The 16982-nt window shown below is 48.3% G+C and overlaps 5 protein-coding genes across 5 annotated transcripts; 3 read left to right on the top strand and 2 right to left on the bottom strand.

Annotated features, from left to right (window-relative positions):
- Positions 1 to 284: 284 nt before the first annotated feature.
- On the top strand, positions 285 to 3252 carry PAAG_00751 (U3 small nucleolar RNA-associated protein; the record flags this gene model as incomplete). Its single annotated transcript, XM_002796846.1, has 3 exons — positions 285 to 458; positions 525 to 552; positions 608 to 3252. The coding sequence occupies 3 exons, from the start codon at positions 285 to 287 to the stop codon at positions 3250 to 3252; spliced, it is 2847 nt and encodes a 948-aa protein (XP_002796892.1).
- A 354-nt stretch (positions 3253 to 3606) lies between these two features.
- On the bottom strand, positions 3607 to 5313 carry PAAG_00750 (hypothetical protein; the record flags this gene model as incomplete). The annotated part of the gene is made up of 1 exon (XM_002796845.2): positions 3607 to 5313. One exon carries the CDS (start codon positions 5311 to 5313, stop codon positions 3607 to 3609), a length of 1707 nt encoding a protein of 568 aa, XP_002796891.1.
- A 1150-nt stretch (positions 5314 to 6463) lies between these two features.
- On the bottom strand, positions 6464 to 11330 carry PAAG_00749 (MYB and HSA domain-containing protein; the record flags this gene model as incomplete). The annotated part of the gene is made up of 5 exons (XM_015844123.1): positions 6464 to 7645; positions 7719 to 7873; positions 7939 to 10967; positions 11061 to 11204; positions 11287 to 11330. The coding sequence occupies 5 exons, from the start codon at positions 11328 to 11330 to the stop codon at positions 6464 to 6466; spliced, it is 4554 nt and encodes a 1517-aa protein (XP_015700904.1).
- Positions 11331 to 12105: 775 nt separating this feature from the next.
- On the top strand, positions 12106 to 13772 carry PAAG_00748 (hypothetical protein; the record flags this gene model as incomplete). Its single annotated transcript, XM_002796843.2, has 2 exons — positions 12106 to 13032; positions 13125 to 13772. 2 exons carry the CDS (start codon positions 12106 to 12108, stop codon positions 13770 to 13772), a joined length of 1575 nt encoding a protein of 524 aa, XP_002796889.1.
- A 666-nt stretch (positions 13773 to 14438) lies between these two features.
- PAAG_00747 (eukaryotic translation initiation factor 2 subunit gamma) lies at positions 14439 to 16093 on the top strand (the record flags this gene model as incomplete). The annotated part of the gene is made up of 2 exons (XM_002796842.2): positions 14439 to 14983; positions 15103 to 16093. 2 exons carry the CDS (start codon positions 14439 to 14441, stop codon positions 16091 to 16093), a joined length of 1536 nt encoding a protein of 511 aa, XP_002796888.2.
- Positions 16094 to 16982: the final 889 nt, after the last annotated feature.

Raw genomic sequence — 16982 nt, 5'->3', positions numbered from 1 at the left:
TATCATAAACAGTATATATGGATGTCATCAAGTCAGCTGCGATGATTGTGCGGCTCCGCAGGCGTCATTAGCAAGGGGCGGCTGTGGCGGCTAAACGCACTGACCACCGTTTAGTTCTTTGCGATAAACTTCTTTTCTTCAACTGACCAAACCCTAAAAAATTAGGGAATTCACTTTTTCATGTATTCGAAATATACACTTCTCACACCAGATATTTGCATTGGAAATTGTCCTTCTTATGTATATAGCAATGTCGGTATAATTTTTATAATCTACCCTTGACGATGTCAAAAATTAATATCAAAACTACCTTCGAAGTGGCAAACACAATACGCCCGATTTATACGGGCGGTAGTGTTGCAATCGACGCCAGCGGCCGGCTTTTGGTGACTTGCGTTGGGGAAGATGTCCTAATTACCGATTTAAAAACTGGAGGGCAACTGGCGACGATTGAGGGGGTAAGTTAGTGGAATGCGATATCACTTGCTTTTGGTAGAGCTGACCAGCGGAAATCACTGCTCTAGGATGGAGAGTTAGTTACAAGCTTGTCAAGTATGATTTCCTCGTTTAACCCCCAATCTGAATTTATTACTAACTCCATGTCTAGTAACTCCGTCAGCATCACATTTAGTAATATGCTTGCGATCGTTGTCAATGCGGATTTTCTCCTTGGCACAGTCCGACGAGCCCTCCTTATCGATACAACCGGACCTCCTAAGAACCCTCAAACCTCACACGGCGCCCGTGGTAACTTCCGCTATTGATGCGACCGGAACGTTGTTGGCCACGGGCAGCTCCGACGGGTCAATAAAAATATGGGATGTGCGACGGGGATTTGTGACACATACTTTTCATGGCCACGGAGGAGTGATATCCGCCCTATGCTTTTTTGAAGCAGCAAGATCCAATACCGCTAATGAGGGTTCCGATAATAAGAAGAGCCAAAGGTTTAAGCGCTCATCCAATGACGACGAAATGAACACCATAGGGTTCCGCCTCGCGTCGGCTAGTGAGGAAGGCAAAATCAGGGTGTGGGATCTTCATAAAAGGAAAAGTATCGCTTCGCTTGATTCACATGTTTCCGTTGTGCGTAGCCTATCATTCTCGACTTCGGAAAATACGCTTTTGTCCTCCAGCCGAGATAAGACGTTGATTCTATGGGATGCCAGGACCTGGAAAACACGAAGAATTATCCCAGCCCTTGAATGTGTTGAAGCTGCAGGTTTTCTGTCAGATGAATCGCTCTGTTTCTCTGGCGGAGAAAATGGCCGACTGCGAATATGGGATCCAAATAGGGGAAGCGAAGTCACAAAGGACCAAGATCCTGGCCCGGAACAAGAAAGCATTATTATATGCCTATATTCTGCAAATTTACCATGGGTCATGACGGTCCATGCTGATCAGACTCTGAGACTACATCTGACGGAACCCCTTTTGTCGTTAAAGCCAGGCATGAAGATCAACCCACTACCTATAGTGCGTCGTATATCTGGAAACGACGATGAGGTTATCGATTTAGCCTGTATCGGCCGTGATCGATCCTTGGTTGCGTTGGCCACCAACACAGAATACATAAGAATTGTATCTACGCAGCAGCAAGATGCTGCATGTTCACGGCTTGGGGGCGAACAGAATTATTTTGGTTCAGAAGTCGCCCATTTGGAAGGGCATAAGGATATTATTATTTGCCTTGATGTTGACTGGTCTGGGTGCTGGTTAGCAACCGGTGCCAAAGATAATACGGCACGGTTATGGCAGATTGACCCTGAGTCATCATCTTTCACCTGTTTTGCAAGCCTTACTGGTCATGCAGAGTCCCTAGGTGCTATTACCTTTCCCCGATCCCCCCCCCCGTCAAGCTCTCCAGCGTATAAAGATCCGCTAAACCATCCACCACCTTTCCTTTTCACTGGATCTCAAGACCGTACCATCAAAAGATGGGACACTTCTAAACTATTAGCGCCCAAAGACCAGAACATCAGTGTACCAAAGGCAATTTATACCCGGAAAGCCCACGACAAGGATATCAACGCTCTTGACATCAACTATGCCTCCAGCCTATTCGCTTCAGCCTCCCAAGATCGCACCGCAAAAATTTGGTCAGTGGAAAACGGTTCCGTTCTAGGAATTCTCCGGGGCCACAAACGAGGTGTTTGGTCTATCCGATTCGCTCCTAAAGACACCCCAGTTATAACCTCGGATTCAGGTGCCAGTACAAGTCGGGGTGTCGTTGCTACTGGTTCAGCGGACAAGACCATCAAGCTCTGGAGTCTTTCAGATTACAGCTGTCTCCTCACTTTCGAAGGACATACGAACAGCGTTCTAAAACTGCTTTGGCTACCACCACCACGAATTGATAGCGACAATGAAGATATATCTTCCCGCGGCGCTGTCCAGGTCCACCCTCTTGTCGCCTCAGCTGCTGCCGACGGATTAGTTAAGATATGGTCCCCGTACACTGGTGAATTGGAAACCACCCTTGACAACCACGAGGACCGTGTCTGGGCGTTGGCAACACCTCTTGTTTTCTCCTCAGACACCAATTACAACGCTGACCCCCCCGATTTTGCTCTAATATCAGGTGGAGCCGACTCAGTCGTCACATTCTGGAAAGATACCACATCCGCCACGCTGTCTGCAGCAGTAAACGCCAATTCCGAACGGATTGAGCAAGACCAACAGCTGCAGAACTACATACATGCTGGCGCCTACCGTGAAGCCATCACCCTTGCCTTACAACTCAACCATCCGGCCCGGCTCCTATCACTCTTCACCACAGCTATGGACGCATCCCAAACAGCAGATGGCGAACAGCAGCAGCAGAGCCTGACCGGAAATCCGGACATTGACACTGTTCTTCAGTCTCTCGACAAGGATAATCTCTACTCACTTCTTCTCCGCGTTCGTGACTGGAATACTAATGCCAAAACTGCTCCCGTTGCACAGCGTATTATCTATGCATTGTCCAAGTCATACCCACTCTCGACCTTTGTCGACCTAGCTAGCCATCGCCGTGCGCCACCATCAGGTGCTGCAGCGGGCGGTCGGAATAAGTATAAGGCGCAGTCCATGAAGGATATTCTGGATACTCTGGTGGCATATACGGAACGACATTATAAGAGGATTGAGGAGCTTGTGGACGAGAGCTATTTGGCGGAGTGGGTCCTTGGGGAAATGGATGGGGGCATTAGTGGTGCTGCGGGTGAGACGGGGTTGGGACAGGAGCAAGATGTGAGAATGATTGGAACTTGAATGTCCGCTGTTAATTGCTTTTGACGTAACATATATTGTAATGCTGGCTTTTTAAAAAGTGTATTGGACATTACTGAGATAAAGGGGCTAAAGGTGTATCATATTTTTTTATGCAAGGAGTTAAAAAATGGAACAAGAACTCGAGACTTTACAAGACTTTATATCAACCTCGTTAACGCAACAAATTCGTGATTAAGAATAATTTGACATTCTTTGGATTAGGAATGCCCAACTATCGTACATCCAATACCTAATAAATACATCATGAAAATCAAAATATATCCTTGAGCTGGGTATCTATGTACCATTTATTCTCCCTCCTCGAAACAGAACCAACAGAACCGTTGATGCATTTTAATACACCTCCTCACGTTTTGGTCGCCTCCTACCATCATCGTCGTCGTCATAACGATCCCTTCGGTCTTTCACTGAAGACTTATCTCTGTCCTTGTCCCTATCCCGACGCGGGTCTCCGGAATCACGACCATGTCTTGAAGATGACGAATGGCGGGATTTATAGTCATCATCATATACTTTCCCACTGCTCCTGTGTTTGCGATCTCTTTCTCGATCTTTGCCTCTCTCTCGCTCCCGATCCCGGTTGCGATGATCACTTTCACTTTCTTTGTAGCGCCAGTCACCTCTCCCGCTATCACTTGTAACCCCTTCTCGATCGTCGAAGCGTTTCCTCCTATCTCTGTCCCTATTTCTATCCCTATCCCCGCCCCGATCCCGATCCCGACTACCAGATATTCCACTTCCATTCCGACGACGCAACTCGAAACCGTTAATTCCATTATCACTCTCATCCTCAGAATCCCGTTCAACACGGCGATCCCAACCCCTCCCATTTTGCATTAAATTCCTATCCCTTCTTTCCCTCCATCCCTCCTCTCCCTTCTTCCCTTCACTCCTTTCCTTCGCCAACTTTTCAAACTCCTGCTGTGTAATCATCTCCCCAGTCTTCTTATTCCGCATAAGAACAGGTGTGTAGAGACCCTCACCCGGCTTCTTACCTTTCCTCATGGACGATTTTCCCCATGCACCCAACTCAACTTCAGAGCTACTAGCACCACCCTTGTCCTTGCCAGGAAGTTCCTTGGCCCCAATTCCCAAATACCCAGGCCTCCTCTCCGGTATGCGGGGTTTCAACCCGGGACCATTAGGCTTCGCATTCGAACTTCCGTATTTGCCTTTACCAATGGGCTCCCCGTCCTTCCATCCCATACCGCGTAGCAACGCGGCTCCAAATTCCTCAACAGGAACGGCACTATAGTCCGCCAGACTGGCCGGATCAGGTCTTGAAGCAACATCAGCACGGAACGATTTTGTCTCATCGAATCGCTCCCCTTCCACACCATAATCTCCATATTCATCGTCATCCCTCTCCTTCCTCTTCCCTGGAATAACAAGATCGGATCGCCTTGCTACCTCCTCTCCATCCCCTCTGCTTTCACGAATAAGTGCCTGCATGGCAATCTCATCCTGCGTCAGTGGCTTCTTCGGTGCTTCAGCCTCCTTCTCCTCCCTTTGTATATCCACACCACCCGTTTCCACTATTGACACATCACCACCATCTCGCTCGTCGGATTTGGGCTTCTCCACAAGATTCAGTCCATATTTCATACTTGGCCCCTCAACCTCCACGTTCCCTTCCCGACCCGCACCAGCGGCGGCATTTGCTTCCGCCTCCCGCTGCGCCCCGACTTCTCTAGGTAACAAATTAAATGCCTTCCTCTTCCGTTGCCACGGCCTTTCCTGCCAGTTATTTTTACTTTCAACTTTAATAACGAGGGGTTGTTTCTCCTTCTCCGCACGCGCATGTGCACTTATCGCACCGCCCGCGTCGCGGTCGAAGGCCGTCACTTCTTCCGCGATGGGTTGTTCATCGTTGTCTTCATTATCGGAGTCATGGTCATGGAGGGTGCGCGGATGGAGGTTTGGAGTTTCAGATGCGGCTTTGGTGGTGGGTAATGATGAGGGTGTATTCTTCTTTTGCGAGGCGGGGAATAGTGAGATGGAAAACGGTTTTGGTTTTGGGCTCGGGGTGTCGGACGACATGACTGCTGCGTGGAATGAAGGACGCAGCCTAGTAAAAAAGGAAAATGGAAAAGGAAAAGAAAAGCAAAAGCAAAAGAATACTACTGCTCTGCATGGGCTTTTATTGTAGCTTCTGTAGACGGTGTTGAGAAGGTTTGTGTCAGAGAATGAATGATATTGTGGCGGCGGAGTGCGGCAAATTAGACGCTCTAAACGCCAGAACTTGGTTTGTGATACAATAGGTTGGGGTTGCCTGACATTCATTTCCCTTCAATCTTTATTCCCTTCAAGAGCGCTCGATTACACTCGATTACAATACGTTTGTTTTTAAGATTCGCAGGAAAAGTTTCGATTAAAACTGATAGCTAGCAAGGCTACATTACATCCTCTACGTTATCTTATCATTCTAGTCGCTCGACTGAACAAATATGTAAATCCATGCACCATGAATCGAAGCGCAAAACAAAGCACTACAGAGAAGTTGTCTTCATGCGAAATTCAATTCCATTCACTCGTTGCATGCCATCTCATTGGTTATTCATGTTTCTTTCACTCCATCTTCACCTTCGCCTCCCTCTCCACTCACCACAACCGCCTCCATCACCATCCATTAAACACGCATTAACATGAGAATGAGAGCCATATCACAAGAAATCCGCCGTTACGGTAGTCAATCTTTCAAAAGACGACCCGTCTCTATCAATACAAATACAAAAGTGTTGTAGGAGCAACACGAAAAAGAAAAGAAACACTAAAACCCGCAGGAAAAAAAGTTAAATAAAGTATGAAGAGAAAAAGCGATAATCTCAAAGAAAACGCAAACCGACCTAGCATACCTAGCTAGCCTTACCGTATAAAACACAATGGGGAAGAAAAGAAACAAACAACCCAAATCCCGCTCGCCTGGTGATTCACACATAAAGTATAAAAAGGAATAAAACAATCAACAAGGAACCGTAAAGGATGAAAACCGGGGAAACTAAGGAGGTGATCAACTCAAAACCCTCGTTAAATATATATACAGGAAAGAGGGTATGGTTGGTGGGGGTTGTTATTGGTGTAGCGTTGGGGAAGGACTAGAACGAGGTGAAGAAAGACAGGATTCTCAAAAAGTCAAGCCATTCATTTATTGATGATATTATATATGGCTCGAGAGAGACATCGGAGGATTTTAACTAGACGCCATCTGCACCTGCGGAGGTCGTGGACTTTTCCCAGAACCAGGACCGGGACCGGAACCAGGACCAGGACCAGGAACTTGTCCCGGCCCACCTTGACCACTTACACTCCGGTGAGCCTGTGCCGTCGCACTTCGACCCTGTTGCGCAGCCAAGGCAGCATTCATCGCCGGTGATCCGTTAACATTTACACCCATCCGATTCGGCTGGCCCGGTTGAGCCACTCGCATAAGCGGCGAGTACCCCTGCGTCTGTGAAGTTTGCAATGCAGAGCCCGCGCCATTTGGCATACCTGTATGAGGCAGTTGATGCATATTTGCATCATGGTGCATTTGGTAACTGGTTTGCATGGAGCCCATATTGCCTGCTGCAGCGTTCATGGCCACCTGTGACATGCGCTGTTGTTGAATGTGGTGGAGTCGCTCGGTGGCGAGCTTGTTGACCTGCTCAGGTGTCATGTTGGGGTTGCTCCGCTGGATGGAGTTTTGTATGCTGGATAGAGTAGGGATTCCACCAGCATTAACGAGCGGGTTGACATGGTTGAGGCGGGGGGAGGCGCTGGAGACGCCCTGGGAGAGAGAAGGGGTATGGAAGGAGGGACTGCCAACGCCGCTTGCGGCTGCTTGGAACGCTAGCATTGTAGCGTTGTTCGGGTTTGTGTTCATAGTGGCCATGTTCATATTTGGGGAGGAATGGTTTCCTTGAGGGGGAATGAATGACTGTTGCTGGTTTTGAAGCTGTTGCTGCCGTGATTGAACCATTCGCTGCTGTTCTTCCTGAACACGATTGGCTTCACGGATGATGCGCGCATTATCGGGAGAAGCTTGAGTAGGAATACCTGGACGCCCATTCATTTGCTGCGGAATACCAGGTTGCGGTATCATTTTCAGTATCCCAGTATTCGGCATGCCATTGACTGCATTTCCATTTGGCATCTGCATACCAGGATGAGCGCGGGATTGAGCTATCGCTACACCAACAGGCACGCCATTGGGAATGCCAGTGCTAGCAGGTGGAGCCATTGCTTGCAGAACACCGTTCGGAGGCGCACTAGCAGTGGTACGGGGGGGCACTCCGTTGGGTATAGCTTGCTGATTTGGCATTTGTCGGTGTTGCTGAAGCTGTGCTTGCTGTTGTGCCGCCTGCTGCTGTGCAACACGCTGTGTCATCGCCAACTAGAAAAAGGAAATCATGAGTAAAAAGAAAAAGGTGTCTATGAATGTCTGCAAAATGTACGCTTTAACTTACTCGTTGTGCCAGCATTGCCTGCTTATATTGCTCCTGACTCTCTTGGATCTTTAGCTCCCGTTCATGCTTCAAGCGACTGAATTCTGCTGGTGTTGAGATTGGAGGTCGCGGCTGATTTGCTTCGGTAATCTTGCGTGAAGCTGCCAGGTGAGACGCTAGAGAAAAGTTAGTTTGATCATCTAAAAAATATTCCAACCACATCGGGTGAAAATATTCATACCATGTTGCTGCTTTTGAAGCAACGTCTCGCGTTTCTTAGATAGCTTCCTCATGCCATCAAGGAGTGCCAGGTGTCTGGAGGACCGCTTCCGTTCCACTCTCATCGGCGTGGTGGGCCGTCTCCGAAGAATTGCTGTTGGTGTTGGCGGTGGATTATTACCCTGTTGCTGCGACTGCGCCTGTGCTTGCTGCTGTTGTTGCTGTTGCTGCTGGGCAGCAAGAACAGTTCGCTGTGCAGATTCCACTCTCGACGTATATGCTCTAAAATACGGAGTTTTCAACATCTCAGTCGGTAGGCTTTCCAACTGAACCCACTTTTCAAAGCATTCCCAAGGAGTTCGTCTATCCGCACCAGACGTATATAACGACGGAGAACTCAAGCAGGACGAAATAAGCGACCAGTTGAACGAATATTCCTTTACAATCCTCTTAAGCTCATCTTCTTCAGCGTAGGTCCATTGAGAAGGCTGCCGTGACTCATAAAATCCTAGCGATGGCATGGGTGACTCTGTGGGAGGTCTGAATACCTGCCCCGGATGGATACGGTCACGTATATGTCTATTTTGAGGTTGGAAAAGGGCAACATTAGTTTGTTCGGGCAGAACGTCAACGGGCTCAACGTCGATATCATCAACATTACTGGCATAATCATAACGGCTTCGTTTGCGAGGAGGTTGCTTGCTGGTAAATTCAAGTTTCCCCGTGGCGTATTTGGAAACGGGAAGTAACTCCTTTCGCCATGACGAGTCTGGAGGGCATTTAAAGAACGGTAAATTGGTTTCTGGTGAGATACTCATAGGAGTATAGAGCGGAAGCTCATCTAGAATCTTTTCAAATGCAGGAGTCCTTTCCATCCCGAATGTAAATTCGTCCGAGCCAAGCGAGAATATAGCCGCGGGAACAACGCCTTCGGACATGTCAGGGTGCACGTCATCGTTGAAACCTTCGCTGACAGAATCATCTTCCACAGATGAGATTAAATCAGGCGTAGGTTGAGAATGGGGTAGACTGTCATCGCCTCCGTCACCCTGAGACGATTGGATCGCCTTATCGTCACTAACTCCGGCAATTTTATCAATGGCTAGAGGAACTCGGGCCGGTACACGCAGTTCAGCCCTACGTTCCTTTCCACCTGTAGCGTATTCCGCGCACCAATCCGCACATCTCTTAGCGGCAGCAATTTTCCATTTCCTCTCTTCTCTGAAATCCGTACGCATCCATTTCATATGATCCAGCAGAACATCCCAGTGTGTACCTGAGCGCTCAGGTTCTGCAGACCGTTGCAATTGGCGAAGTGGCCAGCGGTTGGCGTGCTGAAGTTGGTATATTCTTTTTAATGAGCGACAGTCCATTTGCTCCTGATATTCAACGAAGTGGTTGGCGGTTGTAAGGGTCTTGTGGGCGGTGGAGAGCAGGGAGTTAAGGTGCATGCTTCGAGGTGGATAGTGTGCTTTGGCCTGGAAAAGAGTAAAGAGGTAGTCCTTTTCTTCGTTAAGGGATGTTGTGTATCCTGAAGGAGAGCGAATCAAGTAGGCAGCCTCGTGCTTATCACCAGACTGTTGCTTGGGGAAAACTACAGTCGAGAGTTTGCTTCGCTCCTTTTGAGTTTCCTTTCTGTCCTTGAAACGGTTTCGGGCTTGTAAACTCTCGGATCCCGCAGATGATGACTCCGACACAACCTTATCCGAGGACCTATCTACAGTCGACTTAGGAGTTTCTCCAAGAATTTCAGAGACGGACCTGTGGCGGATTGCCCCTGAAGAGACTCTGGTTGTCATACGTTCTGGCTGGAAATGTGACGTCGTAGATACGATTGGAGCCGAGGCCTTGCGGCTTGTAGTCAGAAACGGTGAACCATTTCCACGTTCTTGCTGGGAAACTTCCGTTGGCGCTGAGCGGGGTTCGCCGGCCTTGGGCACTGTCTCTGATATAACCTTAGTTGTATCAACCCGCAGTGTGCCATTGATGAGGGAACGACTCTCTGGATGGGTTGAGGATTGTGGCTGTTTAGAAAGGTCGGTTCCATTCTGCCCATCTGATGGTTTCCTAGATGAGGAGAAGGAGTTCTCTGGGGTAAGTTGAAAAGATGAAAAGGCAGAGTCACGGGATGGTGGGTTTTTAGGTGGTTGTTCCGTTGATACAGCTTGTTGCAGGGTGGATTGTGCAGCTTCAAATTTCAACTGCTCATCCGGGGTGGCTGGAGCCCTCTGAGTAACTGGGATCGTTGTTATGCCCATGGGAACAGCGGCACTTTCTTGACTTTGAGGAGGGGTTGGGGCTTCATTTTGTAGTCTGGGGTGCTGATCCTTTGCGGGACTGGTAACAGGAGATCTATCTGACACAGACGTGGTACTAGATAATTGACCACGGGAAGAAGCTGGAGACAAAGGATGGTCAGTACTTTTCGGGGACATATCGGTGGCTAAACAAGGTGTATGGACAGTATGATTCCCAATTTGAGATTCAGGGGCTTCCAGAATGGACAGCGACGCACCCGTAGCATTCTCTTGGATCTTAGCCACGTTTTTCCCAGGACTCGGGGCCGAGGTGCTTTGCATAACGGGAATCTTGACAGTATGAGCAATATCCTTGCTTTCGGGGGATTCATCCATATCAACGTCGGTCAAGGGTGTTGCAGTCGCGGGGACAATTTGGAAAGTAGAAGCGGGTGAAGAGACCTCCTTCTGACGTGTGACCTCGTGAGAAGCGTTAGGTATTGTTTGGGATAGAGCCAATCCTTCAGAGCCGGCTTGGATCGTGGTGGATTCTGTCTTGCCATCGCAAGTTCGATCCAGGGGTCCCGAGCTATCTTCGGAGTCCAGGGCGTCATAGCGACCTGTTGAAGGCAACCCTGGCGACGATACTGCGATCCCAGTTGGCGATGGGACGGGTTGATGGTTGTGGGCATCCGTATAGCAACCTGCATCTGCACTTAGAGATCCATGACTGAGTGTTTCGTTCGTTGGGGAGATATGGAGGGGTGCGACATCCAGTCGGCGTGGGAGAGTGCCTTCATCGAAGGAACGTCCTCTAGTAGTGCAGGGAAATCGAAATTAGTTAACCAAAAACATATATCGTTTTGATGGCAATAGGGCCAGGAGCAGAAAGCAACGAAGGTCTTACTTTGTTATATCGTTGGCGTCGAGGAATTCTTGTTCGTTCTGCCTGTACTGAATGTGTTGGAGGGAACCATCGGTCGCATCAGGAAACCCCACGGTCGCAAAGTAGAGCTCGCTCAATTTGCGCTTCCGCGACAACAAACAACGTCTAAAAATTACAGTTAGCGAATATTTGAGCCAGCAGCAAAGCAGAGGGAGTTTTGAATCGGTTGGAAATAATTAATACATACGCGATCTCATCGTGCTTGGATTGTAGCAGCTCTTCACGGAGCATCGAGCCTATCTCGGGCAGCCAACATCCGATTCACGCGCAGAAAGCGGCAGCTATGGGGGTAACGGGGGCATATAAGCCGGAAAAATCGCTCTGAACGGATGAAAGTGATGTTGTTGTGATGGAAGAGTGAGCGCAGAGGGGACGCTGGTGTCTGGTGAGGGCTGCTAGTCAGAGAAGGTGACTCTGAAAATCCAGTCCAGAGGGGAGGGCGTAGTCAGCAGCAACCTGGGAAGGGCAAGGCCCGGCAGTGGATAAGTGAGGGAGTTAGGTGGACGAGAGCGGCGAGTAGTCAGCAGCCAACCTTAACGTTAACCAACTGTCATGTAACTAACCAGTCAGTTACATCAATTGTTGGTTAAACTAACGAACTCACTCACTAGTAACTAAGTTACGAACTTAGAGCAAGTCACCGCAAGGCAAGCTTGGAAGTAGAGGGCGGTGGGGCGTGGCAGTAAGAAACCGAATCCCAAGGTTGGCAAGGTGACGGAGCTGAGTTTTAGCGGCTGCCGTCTTTCTGGAGCCCTGGTACAGATTTATTTCATTTTTTATTTTATTTAATTTTTTTTTTGGTAGCAGCGCTCTAGATATCAAAGCTAGAATACGACGGTAGACGGGGAAGAAGAGGTATGTCCATATTTATATATATATATATATATATATATACGTACACCTGCTTTTACTGGTGCATTGTGTATTTATTTTATGAGAGGTTATTTCTAATATGTTGTAGGGACTGGTACATCTATTATTTCCATCTACTGCTGCCCACCAAACCATGGCGAAACGCAAAAGAGAAGATGCTGCCGGGCAGAAACAAGACGCTGCCAGGAAAGCTATCAAAGCAGAAACCAATGCCCAGAAAGAGAAACAAATTCCTTCTCCAGATCAACAGCCGCCAAGCGCAGTCACTGTCCAAATCATCACCGGATCCTACGAACGAGTCTTGCATGGGATCACTACGACCATCTCCAAGCCGTCAACCGATGATGAGTCCGCTTCGCAGACCGTTCAATTCATCGATAACTTTTTATTCCAAGCCCACGCCTCTGCGATCAAATGTCTCGCCCTAGGTCCCCTGCCAGACCAAGCTTCCCCAGGCTCGCATAAGGTCGTGCTGGCAAGCGGCGGTACCGACGAGCGCGTCAACCTGTACACTCTATCCGCCTTCCCACCACTAACAGACGACAAGTCCTCTTCAATCCCAACGCTGGCAGGAAACAAGATTCTCGAAAACCCTAAGAACCGTGAGCTGGGCTCCCTAATGCATCACTCCTCCGCCATCACGGCGCTGTATTTCCCCACGGGATCAAAATTGCTATCAGCAGCGGAGGATAATACGATAGCTGTGACTAGGACGCGGGATTGGTCTGTTGTTTCGACGATAAAAGCGCCGCGCCCAAAGGTTCAAGACAGGCCCAGTGGTGATACTGCGCCGCCAGGGGGCGCTCCGGCTGGAGTAAATGATTTCGCAGTGCATCCTAGTATGAAGCTCATGCTTACGGTGGGGAGGGGGGAGAAGTGCATGAGGCTGTGGAATTTGGTCACTGGAAAAAGAGCTGGAGTATTGAATTTTGATAGACATATTCTCGAGACAGTTCTGGAGGGGAAGCATAGTACAGGTGAAGGGCGAAGGATATCCTGGGACTTTGAAGGGGAGGAGTTTACTGTTGCATTTGAACGAGGTGCTGTGGTATTTGGAATTGTGAGTCTTGTCATTTTTGATACCTATTTTGTATCCTCCTTTGGGGCTGGCTGTTTGTATCTTGGGAAGCTTACTGACTTTTTCGTTAAAAGGACTCGGTACCCACCCGTGTCATACTTCCTTCTCCACGAACGAAGCTTCATCAGATGAAGTACATCGATGTTGGCATGTCCGGTGCAAGTAAACGGCAATTGCTCGCCTTGTCAACCGAGGATGGGCGAATTTTGTTTTACTCTACTAAAGCCAGTGACCCAACCCAAACAAAGTCTACAGATAATTCAAAGCCCGCCATCCCAGCAGCTCAACTAATAGCACAACTAGGAGGAAAAGATCATGGACAATCAGGCCGCATCAAGGATTTCGAATCGCTGCCCGTCACAGCTCAGGGATGGAACAGCACCTTCCTAGTAGTTACTAGCGGCAGTGATGGCGCCGTGAAGATATGGATGCTAACTGAGGGCGAATTCCACAGCTCTAAAGCAGAATCGGCTAAAACAGTGAGGAACTTAAAATCAAGTTCCAAGGGCCAGAACGGGGCCTTGCCATCAGCTACCAGCGCCGTGGCTCAGGTTGGGAAGCTTCTGGGCACGTATGAATCTGGCAACAGGATCACATGCATGAAGGCTTTCATTATGCTGGCGCCTGATAACGGCGAGATAGATGATAGTAATTTATCTGAGAGTGAGCAGGAGGAGGAAGCAGATGATGATGACAACAGTGAATCGGAGAATGAAAATTAATCCTGTTATCCTCCGCTTACCTAACCTTCCTTAACTTAATAAATATATCTGTTTTAAATCTATCATTCATATATATATATCCATCTGTGAGAAACCAAAAACCTGATCTTCTCTATTCGCTCGTATGAGTAGTTATCGCAATATCACCCAACACAAAAACTAATGTACATCATATCCATATCACCATTAATCCAAATAACAAAATAACATACCTATAAGGAGCCTTTCTCTAATATATATATATTGGTTGAGAAACGCCGAACGGGATGTATCGACTCAGGGTTGATGAGTCACCACACGTGACCTCTCTGATCTCATCCAGGACAAAAAAAGTCAACGGGCGAAAGATCGAGCCCGAAGACTTCAACGTCCCACCTAACAACCAGACACTTAGTACTGCGTATACCACCAGCAATCGACACCCATGCTGCCCTCGCAATACCATTGAGGAACTTCTTTGATACTCTGTGTATCCTGTTTGTCACTCGCAGCAGAAGGGAAATATATATACCCTTAGCTACGTCTGTCAGTGCCAGCTACCCAGAATCCCACAGACAGCGCGCGCCAAAAATATCTCTTAAAACAATCCCACTTTGTTATTTGCCAACATACAGATTTCCAGAAGCACACCGTATCTAAAGCTCGAGTTTTCCATCAACCGCCATCATGGCTACGCATAGCGATTATTCCGACGAAGAGTCCCAACCAGGCTCCCCCGTCCTTGGCAATACCAACAACGCAGTCGATGATGTTGACGATCAAGAACCCCTCGAACAAGAACAAGAAACCAACTCCCTCAAATCCTCTCTAAAACAGCGGACTTCGGTTCCCCCAATGCCTCAAGAGAAGAAACCAGAGCTTCCAGAACAGCCAGATCCACAAACTCTAGACCTGTCTATCCTCACGGCATTGACACCTGAAATCATCGCACGACAAGCTACTATCAATATTGGGACCATTGGACATGTCGCACACGGCAAATCGACGGTGGTAAAGGCTATCTCTGGAGTGCAGACGGTCAGATTCAAGAACGAGCAGGAGAGAAATATTACCATCAAGCTGGGTTATGCCAATGCCAAGATTTATAAATGTGACAGTGAGGAGTGTCCCCGGCCCGGGTGCTACCGGAGTTACAAGAGTGAGAAGGAAGTGGACCCCCTTTGTGAAAGAGAGGGATGTACTGGGAGATATCGTCTCCTCAGACACGTGTCGTAAGTTTTATTCTCAACTGCCCATTCCCGACCGAAGTAATGGAGGCGAAATATCGATAATTCATTCCTCGAAAGATACCAAAACTTACACAATGGAAAAAAAAAAAAAAAAAATACAGCTTCGTCGACTGCCCTGGTCACGACATTCTCATGAGCACCATGCTTTCAGGAGCAGCTGTCATGGACGCTGCGCTTCTCTTAATTGCAGGCAATGAATCCTGCCCCCAGCCCCAAACCTCAGAGCATCTGGCAGCCATAGAGATCATGAAACTCAACCATATCATCATCCTCCAGAACAAAGTCGATCTGATGCGTGAAGACGGCGCCCTTCAACACTACCAGTCAATATTGAAATTCATCCGTGGCACCGTCGCAGACGGATCCCCCATCATCCCCATCTCCGCTCAGCTGAAATACAACATCGACGCCGTTAACGAATATCTAGTCTCGCACATCCCAGTGCCCCTCCGCGACTTCCAAGCTGCCCCGCACATGATCATCATCCGCTCCTTTGATGTCAACAAGCCCGGCGCGGAAATCGAAGAGCTACGCGGTGGTGTAGCTGGTGGTAGTATCCTCACCGGCGTGCTGAAGCTAGGCGACGAGATCGAAATCCGCCCCGGTATTGTCACCAAGGATGATCAGGGCAAGATCCAATGCCGACCCATCTTCAGCCGTGTCGTCTCACTACTAGCTGAACAAAATGACCTCAAATTCGCTGTACCAGGCGGTCTGATCGGTGTAGGCACACGCGTCGACCCAACACTCTGCCGTGCCGATCGTCTGCTTGGTTTCGTCCTAGGGCATCGAGGCCGCCTACCGGCCATTTACACTGAGATTGAAGTGAACTATTTCCTCCTGCGAAGATTGCTGGGTGTCAAAACTGCCGATGGCAAGCAGGCGAAGGTATCCAAGCTGGCAAAGAACGAGGTGCTGATGGTGAACATTGGATCGACAGCGACGGGCGCAAAAGTAATGGGTGTCAAGGCTGATGCGGCCAAATTGAGCTTGACGAGCCCTGCGTGCACGGAGATTGGGGAGAAGATTGCGCTGAGTCGACGGATTGATAAGCATTGGCGTTTGATTGGATGGGCGAATATTGTTGCGTAGGTTTATCCCCTTTCCCACCTGGTTTTGTTCTTTTTATTGTTTCTCTGCTTTGCTAATTTGAGATATACTTACTAACGGTTTTATATTTAGTGGTAACACTCTTGAACCTATTGTTGACTGAGCGTCTCCTTGATATATTAATTTTCCCCTTCCACGCAGAACTCCTATCTCTCCCCAACCATCAATTCAGTCTCCATTGCTCTCATGTTGAGGGGTTGAAAAGGGAGGTAAAGCAAAGGGCAAGGGAGTGAAGGTAGGGGAAATGAAAGCATAGCCTGAGGAGTAAATATCATTGAAAAGAACCCCCCCCACCACCAATTTTTTTTAAAGAAAAATATTGTTTAAAAGGAGCCAGCTGATGCCCAGCACCCTTAACATTCTCTATGCATCCACCAGCTTCCGCTTCATCTGCAGTCATGTCGCACGTCTTGTCTTGTCAGTTATGTGACAAACGAGTCCCCTTTGACTTGGTTTTAGTTAGATATAGAAAATTTTCGTGGCAGGGCTTCATTTTCTTTCCTTATTGTTTCTTCAAACGTGTTTTGAGTCGTGTTTCTCTAGTTTTACCGGCTCTTCTTACGTCTTTGTTTGTCTTTATGTCAAAATGTCAGCCGTCGGTGATGATTTTGTTCTGAATATCAGGTCAAGATCGATCAACTCTCAAGTCAAGTCATAAGCCGCTTTTCTAAAAACACCATGTTACAATACCGCCACCTGTATCCTACAGTGTTCGGGCTGGTCTTAAGAAGGGCATTAGTCGAATGGGTTCCTGGTCATAACTGTGGGGATATAGACAGATAAACTGAGCCCCTCCAGGTATATCATAGATTTTGTGACTCTCCTGGACAGTTACACTTAACGTTTTCTTTTCTTCCTACGTAGAAGCGTA

Source organism: Paracoccidioides lutzii (assembly GCF_000150705.2).
Source record: "Paracoccidioides lutzii Pb01 unplaced genomic scaffold supercont2.2, whole genome shotgun sequence".
Lineage (NCBI taxonomy): Eukaryota > Fungi > Ascomycota > Eurotiomycetes > Onygenales > Ajellomycetaceae > Paracoccidioides > Paracoccidioides lutzii.
This window is presented reverse-complemented; position numbering and strand designations above follow the sequence as displayed.